This window comes from Hemitrygon akajei, chromosome 16, assembly GCF_048418815.1.
Source record: "Hemitrygon akajei chromosome 16, sHemAka1.3, whole genome shotgun sequence".
NCBI classification, from domain to species: domain Eukaryota; kingdom Metazoa; phylum Chordata; class Chondrichthyes; order Myliobatiformes; family Dasyatidae; genus Hemitrygon; species Hemitrygon akajei.
The window spans coordinates 33,003,991-33,030,416 of record NC_133139.1 but is presented as its reverse complement, the minus strand read 5'-3'; the positions used below and the strand labels follow the sequence as shown (position 1 = coordinate 33,030,416).

Sequence of the window (26,426 nt, the reverse complement as noted above, 5' to 3'; positions counted from 1 at the left end):
GAGCAAGCACAAAAAGGGAAATAATGTATAAGATCATGAAAAGGTAACGTAACTTCATTGGACCTGTGATTAGGAAAGAGGAGTTAGAATGCATGGTAATTATGGGAAAGATTGAAGGGAAGAAAGCAAGAGGAAGGCAAAGACAAATGATGATGGGGACAGCAGCCAGAGAACTGGAAATGAATACCAATGAACTGATCCACTTGATCCGAAACAGGAGTGTGTGGGCCATGGCAGTCAAAGCTCAAACTGGGCACGGCACCTGATGATGATAAGAGGGTTTTAGACTCAGCCAGCTCCATCGTGGTACCCACCAACAAGGACATCATCAAGTGCCAGTGGCAAGGAAACAGAATCTTATAGACCCACACTTTCTAGGACTTGTCCTCTTCTTGTAACTACTGTCAGAGAGGAGGTAAAAGAGCCTGAATATTTACAGGCTCTGATTCAGGAATAACTTCTTCCCCCTCCAGCATCAGATTTCTGAACAGCTGATGATCAAACACAACCTCATGATTACATTTAAAAAAAATATATATTTTGTAACTTATAGCAAATTTTGATTTTGCACTGTACTGCTGCCATAAACAAATTTCATATCAATGAAATCCAATTCTCACCACCTTTATAGTTGAAGGATTACTTGCAGCTTGCCACCCTCAACTGTAATCAAAAATAATGTAACAGACACGTTCATACCTCAGCCATGTCTTGAAAGCAGTTGAAGCAGATCATCTGTTCAGTATGCTGCTGCAGTAGTTGAGTTCCCCATTAACTTTATTGGAAAATAGTTATTTAGCAGAGGTTTTCATATCTTCCTTAGCTACAGGTAAGATACCAGAAGACTGGTGGGTGCCTAATTCTGTTCTGTTATTTAAGAATAAGCCATTGAACTAGGTTCGTGAACCATACATCAATAGTGAGAAACTTACTGTAAGGAAATCTGAGAGATTAGATTTATTTGCATTTGGAAAGGCAAATGATTAAGAGCAGACAATATGAATTTGTGCAAGGGAAATCATGTCTCACAAATTTAGTTTTCCCCTGAAGAGCTGTGTAAAATTGATGAGAGTAAGACAGTAAATGTCTTGACAAGGCCTTGAATGGTAGGCAGATTAATGTGGGAAGGGGCAGAGGGAATGAACATTTGTAGTTATAGAGTTCTTTTTGCAGAATTCAGGCCTGCGCTGTGGTGATTAGTGTTTGTCATGCAGTATATATTAATGATCTGGATGAGATTATAGATGTTATGATTAGTAATCTGCAGATGACACCAAAATGTGTGCTATAGTGAGGTTGGGGGTGTCCAGTAATGGGTATCAGGGATGTGATGCTGAGGCTTTATAAGACACTGGTGAGGCCTCACTTCAAGTACTATGAGCAGTTTTGGTCCCCTTATTTAAGAAAGAATGTGCTGACATTAGAGAGGGTTCACAAGAATGATTCCAGCAACAAAAAGCTTATTGAATGAGGAACAATTGATGGCTCCGAGCCTTTACTCACTGGAATTTAGAAGAATTTGGGGGGGGGGGGGCAATCTCATGTTGAAAGGCCTAGATACAGTGTATGTTCCCTGTGGTGGGGAAGTCTAGGATCAGAGGGCACAGCCTCAGAATAGAGGGACATCCATTTAAAACAGAGATAAAGGGGAATTTCTTTAGTGAAAGGCTGGTAAATCTGTGGAACTTAGTGCCACAGGTGCTGTGGAGGCCAGTTCATCAGACATATTTAAGACAAAGTTTATAGGTTCTTGATTAGTCAGGGCATGAAAGGTTTTAAGGAGAAGGAAGGAGAAGGAAGGAGAATGTGTTTGAGAGGGAAATAGTAAGCCATGATGAAATGGCAGAGCATATTAACCATATAACCATATAACAATCACAGCACGGAAACAGGCCATTCCGGCCCTCCTAGTCCGTGCCGAACTCTTAATCTCACCTAGTCCCACCTACCCGCACTCAGCCCATAACCCTCCACTCCTTTCCTATCCATATACCTATCCAATTTTACCTTAAATGACACAACTGAACTGGCCTCTACTACTTCTACAGGAAGCTCATTCCACACAGCAATGGGTCAAGTGCATATTCAATGGGTCAAGTGTCCTAGTTCTGCTCTTATGTCTTATGGTCTACCTCTAGTGTCCATTCTGAATGGTTCACCTACCCTTGGTCCCACTGGACACTCAGCTCTCACCAGTGGCCCCAAGTAGCTTTTTGCATGCAACAGCAGTCTCACCCCAGCACAGTCCTTCAATAGTACTCTGGTACAGTCATGTCTGTCCTAGCATGCAAAGTCAGCACCGGCCGATTGGGCAGATGAGACCAAGTGAGATCCAATGGCCAAGAAATCATGGTCATTCACTGCAACCACTGGACCCAGATTTCTGAGGTCGGGAGTGGAACTACCCCACTGTAGTGAATTGGTTTTTCCAATTAAAAAAAAAATCTCCTGCAAAAGTTTAACTGTTATTACTTGGTACAACAGACAACCAATAAGAGGAATGAAGATTGCCTCAGATTACAACAGGAAGATGAACAACTCTAATGGGCAAGGGTAGAGTGAACTACCTCAAATCTCATTAAAGCCTGTCAGTTTTTTGTTCAAATTATCATCTCAAGTCAACCTTAGGAATCTAGTTAAAATTACCTCACCATTTCATTTGTTTGCTTTCTCATTTTTCTACTAATCACAGAATCCCTACAGCACAATACAGGCCCTTCGGCCCACAAAGCTGTGTCAAACATGTCCTTACCTTAGAAATTACCTAGGGTTACCCATAGCCCTCTATTTTTCTGAATTCCTTGTACCTGTCCAGGAGTCTCTTAAATATCATATCCGCCTCCACCACCATGGCCGGCAGCCCATTCCATGCACTCACCATTCTCTGCATAAAAAACCTACCCCTGACATCTCTCTACCAACTTCCAAGCATCTTAAAACTGTGCCCTCTCATGTCAGCCACTTCAGCCCTGGGAAAAAGCCTGACTCTCCACACGATCAATGCCTCTCATCATCTTATACACCTCTATCAGGTCACCTCTCATCCTTCGTCACTCCAAGGACAAAAGGCCAAGTTCATACAACCTATCCTCATAAGGCATGCTCCCCAATCCAGGCAATATCCTTGTAAATCTCTTCTGCATACTTTCTAATGGTTTTCACATACTTCCTGTAGTGAGGTGACCAGAACTGAACACAGTACTCCAAGTGGGATCTGACCAAGGTCCTCTATAGCTGTGACATTACCTCTTGGCTCCTAAACCCAATCCCACGATTGATGAAGGCCAATGCACTGTATGCTTTCTTAACTCAAGGCGCAGCAGCCTTGAGTGTTCTATGGACTCAGACCCCAAGATCCCTCTGATCCTCCACACTGCCAAGAGTCTTACCATTAATACATCATATTTGACCTACCAAAATGAACCACCTCACACTTATCTGGGTTGAACTCCATCTGCATTTCTCAGCCCAGTTTTGCATCTTATCAATGTCCTGCTGTAACCTCTGACAGCCTTCCACACTATCCACAACACCCCCAACTTTTGTGTCATCAGCAAATTTACTAACCCATTCCTCATTCAGATCATCTATAAAAATCATGAAGAATAGGGGTCCCAGAACAAATCCCTGAGGCACGTCACTGACCTCCATACAGAATATGACCTGTCTACAACCACTCTCTGCCTTCTGTGGGCAACCCAGTTCTGGATCCACAAAGCAATTGTCCCCTTGGATCCCATGCCTTATTTTCTCAGGAAGCCTTGCGTGGGGTACCTATCAACTGCCTTGCTGAAATCCATATACACTACATCTACTGCTCTACCTTCATCAATGTGTTTAGTCACATCCTCAAAGAAATTCTACCAGGCTTGTAAGGCACAACCTGCCTTTGACAAAGCCATGCTGACTATTCTTAATCATATTATGCTTCTGCAACTGTTCATAAATTCTGCCTCTCAGGATCTTCTTCAACTTACCAACCACTGAAGTAAGACTCACTGGTACTAACCCTGTATTCAAATTTTAATTTTTGACCTCTTCTTGTCTAGTTTAACTAGTAGGACTCTATTTCATTTACACAACTGGTGCTGAAATTTAAAAATCACCATTCAGAAGTTTTAAGGCAGAATTTTGCTTTTATTAATAGGAACTGAAAAGGAACATGTGCAATATTAATGGATAGCAGGCACCCAAAACCACAGTAATTAAAACTCCACACAAGCTTCCTGCAACAAACTACTTGTCTGAAATTTTCAAGATTAAATTTTGAATTCCTGGCCTTTGATTAGAAACTAAATGTAGAAAGTCAAAAGCCCTAAATTTGGGAATAGACGTTGATTTTCTGATTGCCCAACGTTTGCTCGCTGCAGCTTATGACTATCTCACTGCCTCAGTTGCTGGAGATGCATTGCCAGCAAGTGCTCAGTTGTGTGTTTCCATAACACCCGAAAGCATGAAAGCAATTGCTCTCTGTGCACACATATTTCACTTCATTGCACTCTGCAATATACCAAAACAAAGTTATCAAAGTTGATGCTTTAAATGCTTTACTAACTCTCCTCCCTCTTTCAAACTGGGAATGGGAACAAGTCCTTTGCGTTGTTTGTTCAATTTTTAAAACAGAACACAGAATTCCAATAGATTCTCAAAAATGACTATTTATGTATTTGAATTAATTTAAACTTAATCTAATTAGTAGTACAGCAACAGAGACTCACACAGAAAAGTTTGGCAACATGTTTATCCACATACATAGTAACCATGCACAATCAAGTGGCAATATGTATTTACAAAATGGATTTGGTTAACAGTATACAGAATATATTAGTGCCATGGAAGTAACAGTGTGCTCTAAATCATTAAGAGCCAAATGTTTCAATGTGTCAGTCATAGACAGGCATTTTACTTTTACCAGGTGGCGTGGGAGAAAGAAAGAAAAAGAGGGCAGCTGGTAGGGAGACAGTACTGAAGTGGTCATCTGTATTTTCCAGGTCACCAAGCTGGTGAAGCTTTCAAACAAGCCCTATATAAAGAGCAAACCTATGCTAATCATTCTGTGGAGTTCCCTGTTAAGAAATGGGCAATGAACATTGCAAACACCACTCTCGGTAGGGATACGTCGTGTTGTTCGAGCACTTTTCTTGGGTGAAACTAAGGACAAGCTGAATCAAACAAATATGAAAAATGTGCATGATTTAAAATCTGTCCCAATACAATTGGATATTGCTTTCTTCCAACAAGATACTTTTCATTCAATCCTCATGCCAAGAAGTTCCCCCCCCCCAACCTGAGCATGCAAATGCAAGGTGCAATTGCTGACAGGTTTTATGGATATTTACATGCTTCAGGAATGTCAGCTTTTAATGTACTCGACTACTGACTACTCAGCAAAGCAGCACTCATGGTTGTACAGCTACATTATGTTGCAGCAGAGAGGCTACAATTTAGTTAAAATCAATAGATCTCATTATTGATAGCTGTATGGAATAGAATAAACTGTTTTTCTTTGAAAAGATTCAAAAGCAGAAGATATAAATACTTTGACAGGATAAAAAGGCCTTATCGCTATATTAAAAAAAAGTTCCACAGTTTGAACACGTTTCAGTCTGGATCTTTTCATACTGAAACTTTCAAATATAGAAGCATAAATATGCACAAGCTCAAACTTGCTCATGAAATATGTAGAAGGGGCATGTGTTTCTTTAGTCTTAAAAAATATGTACATAAAGTATTGCTCAACATACTGTAGTCTTGAATGTTCTCATAATTACAAGCAAAAGAATGGATGCACATGCAATGTAGTCACATTAAAAGGGATATTCCATCTGCAGAAAGGAATGTGAACTTTACTGTTACAACTTTTGGACGGGATTTCATCAATTACGGGACAAGACAGAAGCAATTACAACACTACAATGCACAGGCAAGAAAGAGTTGGAAATTGGGAGGGTTAGCTGAAGCACATCACATATTCTGGCAACACTGGAGTTTATTGGATTTTTGCCCATCAGTTGTCGGTGGTACACTGATGTCTACCACGTTGTTACCAGGTGATTCGTCATGAGCTGATCGATCAGAAATCTGTTTCTGCGAAACTATGCGGTAAATTTCTGGTTTAAGAAAAAAAATTATAATTTTATTAAAATATTTACTTCATTTTTTAAAATGTAGAGTTCTCACATTCTTAGCTATAAGTTCTCAATACCACAAGTCTTAAAAATATTGTTTTGCTTGAATAGAAAAAGTGCAGAAATGCAATTAAATGGATTCACACAGGAATTTATGCCCGTCAGGTCCACATAATGTACCCTAGTTTTAAAAATCTGCCTTTTCCATTAAGGTAAGCAAAAGATCAGCCCAGATCACAAATGCAGGCAGAGCCTGGTTTTATTGAAGAAATTTTCCTTCTAAAATAATGTGAGAAATCACAGGCAAACACCTAATATGCAATGGTACAGGAATTTCAATTAATTTTTCCTAAAGAGTCACTGCTATAACTTTAAATCCTTTAGTGCCAAACTGAAAACTGAGCCATACGAGTTCATTTTACATTAGGCTGTACTTACAGTTGGTATAAAAATTGGACATTCACTATTCAAACCTAGGTATTGTCTGTTGCCAGCACCATGTTTTTCTCTGCTTACTCTTGGGTGGTGAAAGAGGAGCTGCCAGTGTAGAAACTTTCACACCAATGTTTTTACTGAATTCTTAGAAAAACCAAACTACTAAGAGTTAATGAATAAAAACACAAAATGCTGGCAGAACTCAGCAGGCCAGACAGCATCTATGGGAGGAGGTAGTGACGACGTTTCGGGCCGAAACCCTTCATCAGGAGTGAAGTAACATGGGATGGTCAAGGGGGGATAAGTGGGGGGAGAGATAGAGAGCTGGGAAGTGATAGGCTGAAGGGAAATGGGCTAGGGGAAGGTGGAGAATTATGGGAAATAAAAGAGAAAGAAAGGTAGTGCTGGGGGAGATTATAGTGAGGGGGGAAAAAAAGAGAGAAAGAGAACCAGACTGAAATAATAGACGGGAGAGTTAATGAAATTTACTGAAGTGCTAATGGGTAAAAATCAGGCAATATGCAGTTTGACATAAATAACCGTAAAAGGTTTTTTTTATTTTATTTAGTGCTATACTTAGTTGTTCTATAATTAAAGAGCTGACATAAGAGGAGCTCCAAGTTGAGTTAATTGTGGGAATAAAAGGATCCTTTTCTGGTTGGCTGCCAGTGACAAGTGGTGTTCCGCAGGGGTCGGTGTTCTGACCTCTTCTTTTTATGCTGTATATCAATGACTTAGATGATGGAATTGGCTGTGTTGCCAAATTTGCAGATGATATGAAGAATGGTAGAGGGGAAGGTAGTGTTGACGAAACAAGTAGGCTGCAGAAGGACAGATTAAGAAAATGGGCAAGAAAGTGGCAAATGAAGTACAATGTTGAAACACGAGTGAATCTGCAGATGCTGGAAATAAGAAAGAACACAAAATGCTGGTGAACTCAGCAGGTCAGACAGCATCTATGGGAGGAGGTAGTGACGACGTTTCAGGCCAAAACCCTTCATCAGGAGTGAAGTAACATGGGATGGTCGAGGGGGGATAAGAAGTGGGGGGAGGGATGAAGTAGAGAGTTGGGAGGTGATAGGCTGAAGGGAAATGGGCTAGGGCCATGTTGGAAAATGCTTGGTCATGCACTTTGGTAGTAGTAAAATAAATATGCAGATTATTTTCTAAATGGTCTCAGGAAAGAGGAGTGTCCATTTAAAACAAGAGATGTGGAGAAATTTCTTTAGCCAGAGGGTGGTGAATTTGTAGAATTTGTTACCATAGGCAGCTGTGGAGGCTAGGTTGTTGGATGTATTTAAGGCAGAGATTGATAGGTTCTTGATTGGACATGGCATCAAAGGTTATAGGAAAAATGCCAGGAAGTGAGGCTGAGGATGGGGGAAAAAAAAAGATCAGCCATGATTGAATGGCAGAGTAGACTCGATGGGCTAAATGTTCTAATTCTGCTCCTATGTCTCATGGTCTTAATTCAGTCTTAACTTTTGGAAACACTTTTCAGATCTAAAACGACAGAACTGAGAAATACAGGCCAATCCAGACATCATAGTCAAGTTTCTCCCCATTAAAAAGTTTATATTACCTGTAAGAATATTTTTAAATGCTTCCTCTACATTTGTTGAATCCAGTGCAGATGTTTCAATGAATGAAAGATTATTTTTTTCTAAAAATAAGAAAAAAATTAGTAAAAGAGAAAAGGCATAGCATGTTTAGAGGAACATAATAAATTCACCGGCTATGTCAATTTTCTGAGTGATTTTTATACAAATCCTAGAAACCCGAGTATAGAGTCCATGCAGCACCCAGTCCAAGAGTAATTACGACCAGTCCAGACTTTTCCTCATTCCAAGTAGCTGTCCAGTCTCAAAATTGTTTATCAAATGAGCTTTCACCACTCTCTCTAGTGATAAACCTAAGAAACCCTTTAATATCTTTAAGTCACTTAATCAACTTCACCTGCCATCTTTATGAATTTCAGTATAAAACAGAAGTAGTCTCTGCACAACTTCACTTTTCAATACTATTTTACTATTCCTTCTACAAATTACACAAATGGAATTTAAATCAGACAAGTATGTGGTTCTGCTTTTTGATAAGTTAAACCAGAGAAGGCCTTGCACAGTAGATAATACGGCCATGGTAAATGTAGAATGGAAGAACCTAGGGGCACAGTACACATCTCCCCAAAAGTGGATACAGGTACAAACTGTTGAAGGTAGTATTTGGCATGTTTGCCTTTATCTGTCAGGGCATCAAGTATAAGAGATAATATTTTATTACAGTTGTAAAGAACGTTGGTAAGATCACAGTAGGAATACTACATGCAGTTCTGGTCACCTGATTATAGGAAGGATGACATTCAGCAGGAAATAGTACAGAAAAGATTCACAACGATACTAATAGGCCTGAATTATAAGGAGAGACTTGATAGGCTGGGACATTTTTCCTCTAATGTAGAGGTGGAAGGGTGGCCTTAGTGGTTTATAAAATCACAAGGGGCATAGATGGGAAAATAGTCACAGTCTTGCCATTGGAGAATCAAAAACTATAGGCCATAGGTTTAAAGTGAGGGGGAAATGGAATCTAAGTGGGAGCTTTTCCATATAGAAAGTGGAGGGTGTATGGAATGAGCTACCAGTTGAAATTGGTAGAAGTGGGTGCAATTAAAATATTCAAGACATTTTGGTGTATGAAGAGGAAAAGTTCAGAGGAATATGGGCTAAGTGCAGGAAATGGGCCTAACTCAAGGAGACAACTTAGCATGAACACTTTGGGTTGAAGGTCCAGTTTCTGTAATGTACAACTTACTCCTCCACTGGAAATCTGCCAGTTCTCCCCATTTTTAATCCCATCATCTTGACGCCCAATATCCTCTCTTTATCCTACCTTTACTATTTGCAGATCATTTACAAACACAAATACTGCCAGCTCCTGATACCAAAGTCTAGGTCATAAAGAACAATTATCCTCAACTGCTGTTCAAGTCCATCTAACTCATCAGCATGAAATTAATTCTGAAAAGGACCAACACTAAATTCCAAAACCCATAAGGGATTAAGAAAGTTAGAGCAATCATTATGTTATTACAAAATTAGTACTAAAGGGAAAATAGCATCTACAGCTTGAGTTGACTAGTTGATGGGAACAACATCTTGTTAAAGGTGTGTAGTGGATTTAAACATTTTTGTAGTAATAGTTAAAATCAAAATAATATCAATTTTTTTGGAGAGAAACTTATTCATATATCAGTCTCTACTGTTTAGTGCTGCATATTTCAATAGCTACTATAAAAAGCTGCAAGTGTGTACTGAAAGTGTTCAATAAATCCCAAAGATCTAATCAGTGATTAGCAGTCCTTTTGGAAGTGCACAAGCTGGTTGTATACAGACTTGTTCACAAAATTTAAATAGGACTACACTCTTTGTACTGTCAATAGGCTTGAAACAAATACAAGAGGCTTTGCAGATGTTGGAAATCCAGAGTAACGTAATGTAACATTATGCACACACACACAATGCTGAAGGAACTCAGCAGGTCAGGCAGCATCTATGGAAATGAATAAATAGCATTTCTCAGACCTTTTATCAGAACTGATTCAAGCTTACTGATTTCTTTTCAGTAGGCAAGTTACCAAAACCACACACAATATTTCACATTCAGCTTCACCAATGTTTTATACAACTTCAATATAACATTCCAACTCCTGTACTCAGTGCACTGATTTATGAAGTTAATGTGTCAATAACTCACTTTATGACTATCTACCTGAAATGCCACTTTCACGGAATTATGATCTGTATTTCCAGATCTTTGTTCTAGCACACACTTCTAAGCCCTACCATTCACTGTGCAAGTCGTACCCTGGTTTGTCCTCCCAAAATGTTATATCTCACACTTGTTGCATTAAATTCCATCTGCACTTTCCTAATTGGTCCAGATCACTTTGCACACTTCGTTGGCTCCCTGCCACTCACTACATCGCAACCTTTGTATCAACTGCAAATTTAATGATCTAGTTTACCACATTACCAACTAAACCATTAATATGGATAATAAACAATGGATCCAGCACCAAACCCTGTGGCACACCACTCCAGGCCTCCAATCTGTGAGGCAACCACTACTACTGCTCTCCCACTAAGCCAATGTCAAATCCAACTGACTACTTCATTCTGAATGCCAAGTGACTTAACCTTCGGAACCAGCCTCCCACGTGGAACTTTGTCAAAGGCCTTGCTAAAATCCATGTAGACAACTACTACCACCTTTCTTCCTATGTTCTTGGTAACTTCCTCGAAAAAGTCCAAGATTGGTTCGACAGACCTACCATGCATAAAGCCACATTAACTATTCTTAATCGGACCCTGTCTATCCAAATATTTTTATATCCTGACCTTTAGAATATCATCCAATAATTTATTCATGATTGATGTCGGGCTCACTGGCCTATCACTTCATGGTTTTTCTTAGAGCCTTCATAAACATTAGTAATCCTCCAAACCTCTGGCACCTCACCTATGTTTAAGATTTTTAAATATCTCTGCTAGGGTCCCTACAATTTCTGCAGTGGCCTCCCACAAGGTCTGAAGGCACACCTGATCAAGTCCTGGGGATTTATAAATCCTAATTCATCTCAAGGCAGCAAGCACCTCCTCCCCCATAATTTGGAATAGGTCTATGACCTCACTACTCTTTTGCTGCAGTTCTATAGCTTCTGTATCTGTCACCCGAGTAAATACAGATGCAAAAAATTCATTTAAGATCTATCCTATCTCTTTTGGCCTTCAAGCAGAATTGGCCACGAGGAACAATTCAAGAGGGATTTCATCCCTTGCTATCCTTTTGCTCTTAATATAGCTCTTCAAAGCTCTTGAGATCCTCATTTTCCTTTTCTGCTAAAGCAACCTTGTATCTTTATTTAGCTCTCCTGACGTCTCTCAGGTTCTCTTACTTTTCTTACACTCAGGCACCTCATTTAATCCTAAATGCTGATACCTGATATACACCTCTTTTTTTTAACCAAGATCTTAATTTCCTTAGATAATCAAGGTTCCCTAAACCTGTTAGCCTTTTTTTCCCCCTTAATTCTAACAGAAACATACAAATTCTACCTCTTAATATTTCACTTTTGAAGGCCTCCCCCTTAAAAAACTCATCTTTGCTGGAAAATATCACATCCATGTCTCCCAGATCCCTTCTGATGCCAAAATTGGCTTTTCTCCAATTTACAATCTCAACCTAAGGACCAGTCCTACTCTTCTCCATAATTATCTTGAAACTAATGAAATTATAACTAGATCCAAAGTGTTCCCCTACACACACTTCCATCACATTGTCTGTCTCATTTCCAAAGAAGAGACCCAGTATTGTACTTCCTCTAGTTAAGATCTCTACATTTTGATTATAGAAGCTTACCTCAACACATTTAACAAACTCCATCCCATTCAGTCCTTTACAGTATGGATGTCTCAATCAATGAGGAAAATCAAAATCACCTACTATCACTACCTTCTATTTCCTACAACTGTCTACTACCTCTACACCTTTGCTCCTTTAAATCCAACTGACTATTGGGAGGTCTATTACACAGTCCCATTGATGTGGTCATCCCCTTTTTCATTCCTCAGTTCCACCCAAATTGCCCCAGTAGACAAACCCTCCAGTATGACAAATCTGAGTAAAGCAATGACCTTTTCTCCTGATGAATAATGCCACTCCTCACCCTTTAATAGCTCCCCTCCTCTCACTCCTAAAACAAATAAACCCACAACATTCAGCTGCTCGTTCTGCAACCAAACCTTATTAATTGCGACAATATAAAATCCACAAGTTGATCCCTGCTATGAGCTCATCTGTCTGACTTACAAAATTCCTTGCTTGAAATTATCCCATCGTGTTCAAGTGAAATAAATGCAACTTAGGAAATTAGTCCCAACATGCTCAACCTTCTGCTTTGCATCTTTGCTTGTAGGCTTCCCCACGTCTACCCCACTTGCTGTCCTGACAACACCCCATCCTGACACTTTGCACCACACCCCCCCTTCTCATTTTCTTATGGAGAATTAGGATACAACTCCACAATTACTGGCTCATTGGTATATCACAATTTAAGCTCTGAAAGGCACAAGGTAGAGTTAAGCAACCCCAAGTAACTTCACTCTCCAAACATTTATCTCTGTAGGTAAAATTGGACAAAGATTATGTACCCAGATTCTGCAGTATTAACCTCTGGGCAGGTTGTAGCACTTTTCAGTGCAACCCTGTCGCAATTAACTTAAGATGAGCCTCTCACAGTGACTTTTATTCCAGTACAGTTCAAAACTGCCAAGTGTCTAGATGTTATTCATTTGTATCCTTACCTGCAAAGGCCCGTGCCTCATCCGTTGGCACAGCTCTCAGATGACGAAGGTCACTCTTGTTCCCAACCAACATAATGACAATATTGTTATCAGCATGATCACGCAATTCTTTCAGCCACCGCTCTACATTCTCGTATGTTAGATGCTTGGCAATATCATACACCAGCAGGGCACCTACAGCTCCACGGTAGTACCTGAGAACACAGATTGCACCAGTCCTTATTTCTGTTCACCTGGTGTAGACTGCACCCTTCTATTTTGTGGACTACGAAGAATTCTGACAATTTTAGTCAGCATTGATGTTTAGAAAGCTTGTTTCATGAGATATATAGTGAAGGTGATGTGGAGATGGAGACAGGAGGGTGCATGGAAAGGAAGAGAGATATTGTTTGGGAAGATTGCACTGAGGTTTGGTGCAGACCAAATACAGGAAAAGGTCAAAGTCAGCATGGGAGTTTAAGTGAGAAGCCATAGAAGTCAGCAGAATTTCTTAATATAAATAAAAACATGAACAATTTTAGACATTTCCTCTCATTTCTTTTAATTTTCACTTTTTTTTAATAAATGTTTATATTTTCGACATCTTACTTAACATTTTTCACCAAGTGTTCTGAGCTTTTTAGCTTTCTGGAGCTGATTTTAACCTTTTTCCAGCTTTCCAAATAATTCATTTAGAGGCTAACAAAATCATTTACTAGCTCTTGATAGTGGCAGTTATATCAGCATGTGGTACACATACTTCTATGTTCCAGTAAACAATCATTACACAAAATGTAATAGGTATTCTCCTTACAATGGTCACATCTGATTGTTTTATAATTGCTATAAATTGACTACATCTAGAAATGAAATACTTACGCTGAAGTGATGGCACGGTATCGCTCTTGTCCTGCTGTGTCCCAGATCTGTGCTTTAATTGTCTTTCCATCTACTTGGATACTCCTGGTGGCAAACTCAACTCCAATGGTGCTTTTACTTTCCAGGTTAAACTCATTGCGTGTGAACCTCGACAGGAGGTTGCTCTTTCCAACCCCGGAATCCCCAATTAACACAACTGGCAGAAAAAGCACATTAAACATTTAAGTGTTGCAGTTCAAGAAAGAAAAAAAAAATTGGTGAAAGACTATTTTCCTGAGATCCCTGCCAACATCCTGACATTATGTCTTTTCTTTCATTAATCCCACATGGTCAAGTCTGCCAATCACATTTAAGCAAGCTGTTAAAGGGTAGGTTAAAGTGAATGAGGAATATAATTTCACTGCTGCAGACTGTACTGTTGTGTTAACACATTTCCCAGGGAGAAGCTGAAATTTGCTGAAGCTCAAATTCTTCTTCTGCACAACTGGTTTTAATGATAATTTCTTATTTGTAACTTCCATCAGGTCCTAATATAGTTATAAACTGAAAGATGAAATACTTTAGATATCTACATTTAAACTTTAAATAGTTTATTTTATGGCAAGTACTCTGTGAGGATGAAATTGGATCTCCCAATAACACTGGCCTATTCAGTAATTAAGTAATAAGGCAAACTGTGAAAATAATCACTTGCATTTGTGTGGCACTTTTCACTAAAGTCTCAAAGAATATCCATAAAATTACAATTTAAAAATGCTTCATTTGTTTATTTTTCAAGACACAAATGGTTATGAAAGCTAAAACGTGTTAGGAAATTCTCCTCCCCTGAGTTGAAGAGGCTCTGTGAGTTCTAATCTCTCAGTCTAACAGTTGTGAAGCCCTGGTTGATCTTTGGGTTTTTGTGGTAACTACATGAAGTCTGCAGCAGGGTTGACTACTATTCTCTGCCATACTTATGCAATACTTGAATCAGTGCATGCATCCCCAAATTAAGTAGCCTTTGTAAGAAGATACAAAATAAAGTGGCTTACAAAAAGTCTGAATACTAAAACTGAGTTAAAAGGTGCTTAACAGTCAAGTAGTCCAAGGTTGATAGCAAAGCATCAGGACAAGTTGTAAACTTGACATTGAGATAGTGCAAATGAAACAGTCCAATTAGGCAAATCTTACCTTTCTCTTTACTCTCTTGTTTTTGGTTTAACATTTTGAAAGCAGACTTTTTTGGGGGGAATGTTAGGGATTATAACCATTTAAAAATGTGTGATGAGAACCACGTGGGTTTCCTCCCACAGTCCAAGGACACACTGGTTAGTGGGTCACTGGTAATTGCAAATTGTCCCGTGATTAGGCTTGTGTTAAATAGGTGGGTTTCTGGGTGGTGTGACTCATTGGGCCAGAAGGGCCTGTTCCACACTGCATCTCTAAATGAACATCACCAATCCTACTGAAAATTGTAGCAAGCTTCCTTCTTGAACCGCTGAGGTCTATCTGAGTACTTCAAGTATTCCTAAAATCATGCTTGGCAAGAAGTATCAATACTTAGATCCAGTGATGAAGAAAATATAATACACAAGCCAGGGCAGTGTGCAATTTGACTGGGAACTTGCCAATGATGGCATCCTCATGCTTTTGCAAAGCTCATGCTTCAGTACCACCTCAAAACAAACACTTTCCATAAGTCCAGAGTGCCAATTCTAGCATACAATGACATCCATAAAATAATACATCCAGTGAGAGTGACAGATTGACTTTCACTTTTCTAAAACAAATATTCAAAGACCATTATGAACACTATGGCTCCACAAATGTTGGACTAGCAGAAATCAGGAAATTCAGAAGGGATTCCGATCAACTTTGAACCTTCTTGACCCATCTTCCATTTCAATAAGCAAAGCGCAGCCGGTGAATTTACCTTGATCTGTGCTGATTTCTATTTTAGCTGCATTTTCATGCACTATTTTACATAGAACAAAAAGCAGCACAGGCTAATCAAGTGGAAGATAATTTTATACAGGAGTTTGCTCTATAGTTCTTTCCCCGATTGTGCTAATCAGGCAAACTAATCCAGAAATCTATAAATCTTTAGTTCATAATTACTGTTTAGGTAGTGTTTAAATATAGGAAAATGCTCATCTACTGAGCTCAATTTATGACTGTTCTGTCCATTTAACAGATATTTGAATATAAATCTAAATACATTAACAATTATGAAGTTACCTGAATTAACATTGTATGTGAATAAGTATTACTGTTATGCTTAATAAATCAAGATAATGTAATGTTCTAAAGGCAACAACATAAATGGCTAGAGAAAATGTGTACCTTTCTCAATATGGACCACTTGATAGGAAAACAACGCAAGGCCCAATTTGCAGGATAATCTAAACGTTACCAAAATTAGTTAGATTTTGCCACTAATATGTAATACCAACGCCATTTGAGATTGAAATTTGAAAAATGGTTGGCAGCACAATATTGATAAAGTCTTTAGAGAGGTTAACAAGAACAGTTGACCGGTGTGGCCTTCAATAGGGAGGATTGTGGCAAAAAAATACAGGTGAAAAGGATTATTTAATAATGCAGAATAATTTCTATAAAGTTATTTATTTTAAAATTAAAATTATAACCTGGTTATACATACTTTTCTAGAAACAAGTACCTAGAAATCTTCAACATTTGAAAGTCAGATTGGGTACAATAATCAAAACAAGTTTTAGAGCACATCAATATTTATTTGAATATTTATAACCAAACATCTTAATTCCTAGTTTTAGCACAGCACAGAAGGCATTCTATTGAGGAAAAATATGCAAGCCTTTGAAAAAATGCAAGTTAATTTTAGAAAGCAAAAATTATTCAAGATAACTATACTGAATTGGACTCAAGGAAATTATTTGTTTGGTCACCATCCAAACCCAGTACATAAAGTCAAACTTGAATCAAATGGTTTGACTTCAAACCATTTAAAAGAACCTTGCTCTTTTAAAATAAAACTACTACAACATAAGCAGATATTTGTGGTGTAAAAATTGGAAACAAGAATATCAGAAATAGGAATTTGTCATTCAGCCCCAGAGCTCCTGCTCTACCATTCAAGATTATGATGAACTGTGTATTTCAACTTCACTTTCCTGTGTCAACCCTGTATTCCAAAAAGAGAGCAACTGAATGAGATTGGTTCCTCCACAACAATAACATAGAGACCTCCCTAAATCCTGTTTAATCAAAGTACCTGCACGAATCTCAGCTTTTAATTCTTTCCCAGAATAGTAAGTGTGGAATTTAGAAACTTTCTCAATATTGAGTTTTTAGATAATTAATTGATGTTACAGCATATTTTAAAATGTGAATACAGAAAGGGCATTAGGCGCTTTGAAGATCTTTTCATTGATAATCATTTTGCAACTGTCGAACAATTGTCTACAAAGTTTAGCCTACTTAATATTCATTTCTTTAGATATCTTCAAATTAGACATTTTATTAACCCCTTAATATCAAACTTTCCTGAGATGCCTGAGAAAAACTTTGTGGACTTGTTTTTTTGTATAAACCATTGGGCAAAGATTTAATATCTACAATTCGCAGTAAGTTAGCGACCTTGAGACCCTTTGATAAAATCAGAACTGCTTGGGAGCATGACTTAAATATTTCTCTGTCTGATAAGGTTTGGGATTCAATTCTTAAATCAGTAAACTCAACCGTGTTATGTGCTCGCCACTGCCTTTTGCAGTTTAAGTTTGTACATATGTCTAAAACTAAATTATCGCGGTTTTATCCTGATATTAGTCCCTTTTGTGATGTGTAAAGGGGGCGAGGCTTCTTTTATTCATATGTATTGGGCCTGTCCTAGTTTGGAGAAATTTTGGAGAGATTATTAAAAAAAACTTTATCTCATATTCTTAATTGCCATTTAGAACCTAACCCTCTGATAGTTCTTTTTGGCACCTTGGGTGAAGCTGACAAGCATTTCAGTCCGACTAAACGTTGAACATTATCTTTTGCATCTCTTTTGGCTAGATGGTTAGTTCTTGTCAGGTGGAGAGATGTTGCCCCACCCGCTCATGCTCAATGGCTTAGAGATATTACGTCCTGCTTAGACCTTGAAAAGATTCATTATTCACTCCTTAATTCTGACAAAAGTTTCATAAGGTCCCCAACCTTTTCTTGAATATTTTCATAATTCATCTTTAGATTAAAGATTTATCTTTTTTTTTGTACTACAATCCCTTACTTTCAGCTTTTCTCTCCCTCTGGTTAAGTTTTACAGTTTTTTTTGTTGTGAAATACATTATAGTTTAGATAGTAGACTTTTTTTTATATTTACAGCTCTGGTGACGAAAGCTCTGATTTGGCTTGGAGGTTTGTAGTGGGAGGGTGGGGAGGATACTAACTTTATACGATTTCATTTTGGGTGCTTTTTTCTGTATTGTTATGAATTGTTTAACAGACACATTTGTTTATCAATGTATAAATATCCATTTTGTTGGCAGTTTTTTCCTGTTGTAGTGTAGAAACGTATAAAAAATTAATAAAAAATGTCAAGTAAAACTAGTCTTTACTTTCTCATTTTAATGACAAATATCCCCAATCTAATGCAGTTAGCAGAGCTCATTACTTCAACCAATCTTCCTTTCATCATCCAATTTACAGATTTAAAATTTGACTATGCTGGAAGATGGTTTTTATAACACAATGTTGTCTAATCTTTTTTTTTTAAAAATTAAAACATTTTAAATAGTGAGAAGGAAACTGTTCAAGTGTTTAAAAAAAACTAAAATTACTTATTCTTGGTATAACTTGCTGTTACTGCTTTAAGATTTAACTTTTGTCCAATTGGAGAACATGAAAGCTCTGCAAGGGCTCAGCTGGAAAAAGTATTGACAGCCATTTTCAAAAAATGTTGCTGCTTGTGTTGGCAAGAATGAAAATGTATAAATACTTGACAGGATAAAAAGGTGCCTTTTTAGTAGCTCGTGCTGTTTTTTAAACCTGTAAACGTTCTTGATTGTAGATTGGCAGATTCCAATGGATGGACTTCAAATTGATAGCATAGAAAAAAGTTACAAAGTTAGCAAACTATCAAGGACCCTCATGTAACTGGAAACTCAATCTGCCAACCACAAATATGTTTGGAATTTCACAGTAATTTTTCCAAAGAGAATATCACAAAGATGTAGTGCTGTCAGGAATGACTCAGATAGAAACAGGCTGTGACATCTGAGATTTTCAACATTAATAGGACTGGTTATAGAAAACCAATTGTAGACTATTTACCTTACAATTTTACATACTTGATGCTTTCTTAAAATGCTTCACGTTACAAATTACTCCCACACTTTTGAATAGGAACAGGGCATACATACTTGACACATTAGTTAAAAAAGACAAGTTTTTTTGTAGATTGTAGGTTAATTTGAAAATTAGATTTAATTGATAGAAATAATTAAACTCAGCATGTTTTTTTTTAAAATGGAGATTGAATTTATACATGCACACCATGGCCCATTATCTGAGATTAGTTGGAAACTACACTATAACAATTTCCCTTGTGTTAAGGCACTAGATTCTCCCTGGTGGAAGGACAGTATTTCAGTTTAAACTTACTTGCTCTTCAGGATAATAAATCAATTCTATGTTTTCCTGGGAGAACAGACAAGGTCACAGTTTAACCACTCAACTAAATTGCAGTGGACTGAAGCTGTGGCAAAGGTTATACAGTTGGAACACCTAATCCCAAATAAACTAAATTAGTTGCATGCTAACATTGTGTATGGGGAGAACCAGATCACTCTGTACTGAAGCATTCTGTAATTTCTTCATTTAAACAATTTTACTTTTCTATTCTTCATACCAAAGTGGATAACTTCAAATTCCTACATTATACACAAATAATCTCTTCAGAGGGTGGTGATACGTCTCTACCAAAGGAAGTGTAGGGTGCTCCTTCCCTCTGCTAGCCTGTAGGTCACCTTTGGGCAAGGTGCAGCACCTGCTCAGCTTCCCCCCCCCCACTGATCAGGATCACATGAAGTCATGGGAGCAGATGGTCATATGAGCAGCTGGTGCATATCACAAGTCCTGATTGTGCAACCACTGACGACACACAGACAACCTTTCAGGAGTATTGATAATGGCTGGGGGGGGGGGGGGGGGCACATGTCTTGTAAAGATACTGCCCAGAAAAAAGCAACGGCAAACCACTTCTGTAGTAATATTTGCCAAGAACAATCATGGTCAAGAACATGATTGCCCATGTCATATAACACAACACAATAAATGAACAAATGGATCTTTTCAGACTTTTTATGCATTCATCACAACATACTTTCTCATCCATGATTTGCAAACTCAGTCTCTTTCTGTAAGAGATAAAGTAGTCTGTAAATAGTTTAAGTTACAGTACTAATCCACTGACCAATCTATATTAATAGACAATCCCAGAAAATTTATTTTCTATAATAACCTTATGGGATGTACAGGTGGCCCCCATTTTTCGAACGTTCACTTTACGACAGTTTGCTGTTACTAAAGACCTACATTAGTTATCCATTTTCGCTAGCCGAAGAGCGTTTTCGCTTTTATGAAAAAAGGCAGCGCGCACCACGAGCAGCCATGCTCCTCCCCCGGAACTGCATTCTAGCTGCCATTGCTTAAACACGTGCTTGTGAGCATCTGTGCTTTATCTTGATTTATTTTGTGCACCCATTAGCAAGATGAGTTCTAAGGCCTAAAAGAGCTTGTAAGGGTGTTACACTTAGCATAAAACTAGAACATAATTAAGCGTTTTGATCGTGGTGAATGAAGTAAGGACACTGTCCACACGTTGAACTTGCCTGGTCCGCCATTCACACTATTTACACACAGAGAGAAAGAATCTTGAAAGCTGCCGATGTTACTGTTGGTTCTGCTAGTAGCAAAGTGGTCTCTTTTAGTCGGCATCCAATAATGGATAAAATGGGAAGTCTACTGCTTGAGTAGATTGATGGGTGTACAAAGCGTGATGTTCTATTAAGTTATCTTATACTTAAGGAGAAATCAGTCTTTTTAATAAGCTGAAACAGAAAGCACTGGACAATGATGATGAAAGTGTTGCAAAAGTGAAATTTAAAGGTAGTCATGGGTGGTTTGATCAGTTTCTGAGGCGAGGGCAGCTTCATAGTTTAACGTTTACTGCAGAGTGCGCTTCAGCTGATACTGAAGCTGCCGAAAAGTTCCCATTAATAAAAATAATTACAGAAGGTGGTTATTCATATAAGCAAGTGTCCCACCACCCCAACCTCCGACGACTCAGCCTAAAACATCATCATCAGTGTGCTCACTGTCTTCGATTCCAACAAGTGAAACTACACTGTATATACATTATTTCTACTTTACATAGGCTGTGTATTTTTATGTGTTATTTGGTATGATTTGACAGCTTCATAGCTTAAAGGTTACTGGGGAGAGTGCTTCTGTTGAGAGCGCTTGCATGAGATTTTCGCTACGCTAGACAGTGCTGCAATGATTGCAGAAAAGTATTTCTACTTCATAGAGGCTGTGTATTTATCATATCATTCCTGCTTTCACTATATGTTACTATTATTTTAGGTTTTGTGTTACTTGGCATGATACTGTAGGTTATTTTTTGGGTCTGGGAACGCACACAAATTTTCCCCATATAAATAAATGGTAATTGCTTCTTCACTTTACGACATTCTGGCTTACGAACCATTCCAAAGGAATGCTCTACCTTCGGATAGTGGGGGAAACCTGTATTTAAATGCTTTCTGGAAACAAACACAGTATGTCTACCCTGCCTATTATATCCACAAGAATTTGTCAAAGCATTTCCTTTTCCATTGAATTTGTTGCCACTACAAGACTGTATGATGATTATTTTAAAAAAATCTCCATGCTGATCTTCCCTTAAAATGGGAAGCATTTTCCCTATTGGCAGATATCAGATTAATATTCTTTTTACTTTTGTGAATAGGGGCACTCCATTTGTGATTTTCTAATCGCTGGAATCTATGCAGAATCTAGGGCTTTTTTTGAGGGGGGGGAACAAGAAAAACAGTTAATACATTCATTATCTCAGTAACCATTAATTTAAGATCACTCGATGAAAGTGATCAATTTCAGGACTTGATACCCTTTAATTTACCTGTTAGCTTTTCCATCATGGTGCTTTTAAGCTCCTCTTTCTCCTTTGCTCCCTGATCTTTCATTGGAATACTTGTATCATTTTCTACCATGAAGATAATTCTTTGCCATGACCTAATTTCCCATTGTTAATTTGTCAGTGCCATCTCTTAAAGTTTGTTCGCTTTTGCTTCTCATGCTATGTTTCTTGCTAGTTTAGTTAAAATACTTTCATTTTAGTCATCTGTTGCTTTTCAAAAATTCCCACCACCTTCTTGCATATCTCTAATCTTTGGAACAATCCATGCTTTTTCAATGAGATACAACCCTTCTCTTCCTTAATTAGCCACAGCTGAATCATTCTCATCAACTGAACTTCTTAGTGGAGTAGAGGAGAATTATGAAATATTTTAAAATCTGTTGCTTTAATTTATCATCTTACCTTTGGTTTTCCTAGTCCACTTTGGCAAAGCTTGCCTATAATTATTTAACGTTTAAGAGGTCCAGAGCAAAGCTATTTGTAAACCTATTAGGAAATTTACAGGATCACTCTTCCCCTGAAGAGCTTTTGGAATAAGTCATACAGCACAGAACAAGCCCCTTGACCCAATTGGTCTACGCCAACCAAGATTCCCATTAAAGCTAGTCTTATTTGAATGTTACCTATTCATGTACATGTGTATCTTTTAAATGTTAATACATCTTCCTCAACCATTTTCTCTGGCAGCTCATTCCACATACTTCTATTTGACAGGGATCAATCGCTTTTGTATTGTAAATGACAAGAAAATTTCCATTTTCTCAGTTGGTTCCACAACAGATTGCTCAAAGAATTAGTCTTGACTATGAAGACATACTCAAGGCTCTATTTGCTACATTGATTTGTGAAATAAGGAGATCAAAGTCATAGTTATTGTACTATCTTTCTTGCAAGTCCTATTTCTTGTTTTCTTTGCTATACTGTTAGGGTGCCTGCAGCCTATTACCACCAGAGACTTTTCCCTTTTTAAAAAAAATACAAAATTGCAATCTAACTGATACTCATGGTCATACAATTGTACAACAGTGGGATGTTAAGAATGTGACTTCAAGGCAGCACTTGACTATGGCTTCAAGAAGCCCTAGTAAAACTGGTTACTAGGCAACAAGTTAGAACAGAAGCCAGTGTTGTATCTATACTAGAATATTATAGCTTGCTTCAAAGTGCAGTTGGCTCCCTGGTGCAACCTGTTACCACAGCCAAAATCCAGTTTGTGCAATAATCTTTGCTACAATAGTCCTGACAACTTAAAAAAATATATAAATTTTCTGGAACGAATTAACAGAAAGACATACTTCATTGATCCCGAAGGAAATTGCGTTTCATTACAGCCGCACCAACCAAGAATAGTGAAGAAATATAGCAATATAAAACCCATAAATAATAAGTAAATAATGCCAAGTGGAAATGAGTCCAGGACCAGCCTATTGGCTCAGGGTGTCTGACACTCCTAGGGAGGAGTTGTAAAGTTTGATGGCCACAGGTAGGAATGACTTCCTATGATGCTCAGTGTTACATCTCGGTGGAATGAGTCTCTGGCTGAATGTACTCCTGTGCCTAACCAGTACATTATGGAGTGGATGGGAGTCATTGTCCAAGATGGCATGCAACTTGGACAGCATCCTCTTTTCAGACACCACTGTCAGAGAGTCCAGTTCCACCCCCACAACATCGCTGGCCTTACGAATGAACAGACGGGTTGCGGCTGACAGGGATCAATCATTTCAGCCCTACACCAAATCATGACACATTTTTCAAGGCAGTACCACAGATCCAAACATGTTTATCTTTCCCAATAATCTTCTATCTTTAAAGTCAGAAATTACTTTTACTGATAACACAATGTTGAATACATTTCACAATGTCCCAGTAAGTGAAGCAATTTGTTACTGCACTCAGCATGCAGCAACATTCAATATACAGGCTGAAAAATGACAAGTGACATTAACACCACGCAAGTACCAGACAACAACCATGGCCAACGAGATGGCCTACAAACTGCCCTCGCCATTCACCATGCATTATATTCTCCATCAGTGACCAGAAATTCAATGGGAGCAGCTGCATAAATATGGTGGTGACAAGAGCAGACCTGAGCTGGGCATCTAGCACCAAACAATTCACCTGATACAGCTTTTCCACTTTCTACGAGATGCAGATGAGGGTGTGATTAAATTCTGTTATGGATGAGTGCAGTTTCAACAACACACAAGCTTGACGTCATCCAGGATAAAACACATCCTACCTGATTGGCAACCCATTCACCACTTTAAAAATTCACAACCTCAACCAATGTTGCAATGTGTCCCAACGACATAAGGCATTGTAGATGCTTGCCTAGGCTGCACCCTACAGGGTTAAGGGGTTGACATTTAGTACTGCAAGTAATGAGACAGATTAGGTGCATTCAGAATGTAGTAGTGTTTATATTAGGAGCTTTACGATACAGAGGACCAAATTTAAATTGGTATTTTCTCATCCCACACACAATCTTCCATCTTAGATGAAGTTGCAAATTTTGTTTTGCATTTAAACTCCCATTATTTTTCAAAAAAGCAACTAGGCTTTTGAAAAAGAACAGACAAGCATATCCAACTTGTTCCCCTCTCTGACCTTGGGAATCTTGTTTAATATTTAGAACTGCACAATATCAACATGCACAAATCAGAACAGGGAAGCCATACATTGTAACCTAAAAGAACTATGCTCTGAATCTGTTCCGGTGCAGTTACTTCCCTTTTGAGGAAAAGGTAAGCCTATGCCTAGAAGAAAGAAAAGTTGCCTTTTGCAAACCGTTCCACTTACCTATCCACTAGAAACTGAGCTGTGCTCTATAGTATGCTTCTAAATTCACCCAAAATGGTTCAACAGGAGGCAAAAATTAGAATACCCTAGATAGTAGTTGTCACAATTTTTACATCCAGAAAAAGTCTTAAGATTTTAAAAATGATAACTAAAAAATGAAAACAATGGAACTATATTTTACATGCACTTTTAAATATATACTACCAACAATTACAAACTAATGAAATGTCAGCAGTTTCTTATTTTGAAATTTAAACTTTAACTTCCTGCTAATTGGTTCATAAGAAACAATCCAAGGTTACTTAGAAATATTTACTCATAACTGGTACAAATAAAACAATACATAAAAAAAGATGATAATCTAAAAGTGCCTCAAAAGTGGCTGCCAGGTCAAGTAGGCAACCATTCAAGCGCAGAAAATTTTTGTTTCTATAATTGTTAAAAAGCAGTAGTTAAAACGGCAAACACTTGTAATTTTTGGCATATTTATGAAGCACAGAGCCTACTCTACATTTAATGTGAAATATTAATGTTGAAATAAGATTTAAAGTTGTCACAGGGGTACAATTATTTCTATCCCACTAAAAGATATGGCACACACAAAATATAGAGTTTTTTCTTTTGGGAGGGGTGAAAATAGTATTAATACTATTAAAGTGTATAAAAAGTTGAAATACAAGAATAAGGTATTGTGAAATGACAAACACGAATCTGAGGATCAATTACATGTAGGTTAACTCCTGTTATCATAGAGGCTTCATGTATTGGCACCAAAAGTTGTAATGGTTTAAAACAAACTGCTTTGGTCTAATAAGATTTAACATTGTGGTCTATTTCGTTACATTTCCAAGTTACAGTTTACACAACTACAGAGTTATGACAAATTCGTTCAGGATTACAGCTCACGCCCATTATACCTGACAGAAGTCCTATTTCAACAGCACAGAATGGGAGCGAGAAGTAATGTAATACGTATGAATTACGCAAAAAAAACATGAACTATTTCTTAGAAAAGTCTTGTGCCCACAATTGTTAACATACTTTGCGGACAAATAACTCTTTTTAATTAACAATTAAACTATAATGAAGCGATAAGGGGATTCCAACTGCTTGTTATGATTTGGCCAACCAATGGATCTTTTTTATTTCTTGCCGACTACAGCATCCCCCACCCCCCACCCCGGAGGAGGAGGAACGAAGGTAGAGAGGTTTGTTTTCTAGGCTCCCCCTCATTCCCTTCTGCTAGCAAGTTAACAAACCTCCGATAAAAAAAGAGAAAACTTGTTTGCAACGAAGCAGCTTTTTCGTGTCCTTTCCCCAGTTTAAAGACTCAAAGCCTAAGGCCTACATCTATTACAAGTAAAATGTCCCATATATTTTAAACTATATCATGGTTATTAATTCACTTACCTTTAAAGAGGTAATCGTATTCATCGTCTCTAGTTCCCATCTTAGCGTCAATTTAAACAGCGTCCACCAAACCCAAAAAACCTGCAACAACCGCAAAAAAAAACCCTTCCTTTTTTCGGCCTAGGCACAAGCCCAACCCCTAGCGGACAACCGGAAATTAAAATAAGCCCGCCCACTCCCTGGTTAATCGACATGGTAATAGACCAATCAAACTCAACAGACCGTAGAAATTCTACCGCTGCGTGACAACACCCCATCTGACTGGGTGAA

General features: G+C 38.1%; 1 protein-coding gene across 1 annotated transcript; it reads right to left on the bottom strand.

Annotated features, from left to right (window-relative positions):
• Positions 1–4,642: 4,642 nt before the first annotated feature.
• On the bottom strand, positions 4,643–26,313 carry LOC140739947 (ras-related protein Rab-11B). The gene is made up of 5 exons (XM_073068646.1): positions 26,157–26,313; positions 13,781–13,976; positions 12,923–13,116; positions 8,146–8,226; positions 4,643–6,110 (listed from the first exon to the last, which is right to left on the bottom strand). The coding sequence occupies exons 1-5, from the start codon at positions 26,194–26,196 to the stop codon at positions 5,965–5,967; spliced, it is 657 nt and encodes a 218-aa protein (XP_072924747.1). The 5' UTR covers positions 26,197–26,313; the 3' UTR covers positions 4,643–5,964.
• Positions 26,314–26,426: the final 113 nt, after the last annotated feature.

Coding starts and splice junctions, on each gene's coding strand:
- LOC140739947 (XM_073068646.1), bottom strand. CDS start 26,196: ATGGGAACTAGAGACGATGAATACGATTACCTCTTTAAAG. Junction 13,977..26,156: donor ATACGATTACCTCTTTAAAG/GTAAGTGAATTA, acceptor TTTTTCTGCCAG/TTGTGTTAATTGGGGATTCC. Junction 8,227..12,922: donor TGAGGCACGGGCCTTTGCAG/GTAAGGATACAA, acceptor TCTTATTTTTAG/AAAAAAATAATCTTTCATTC.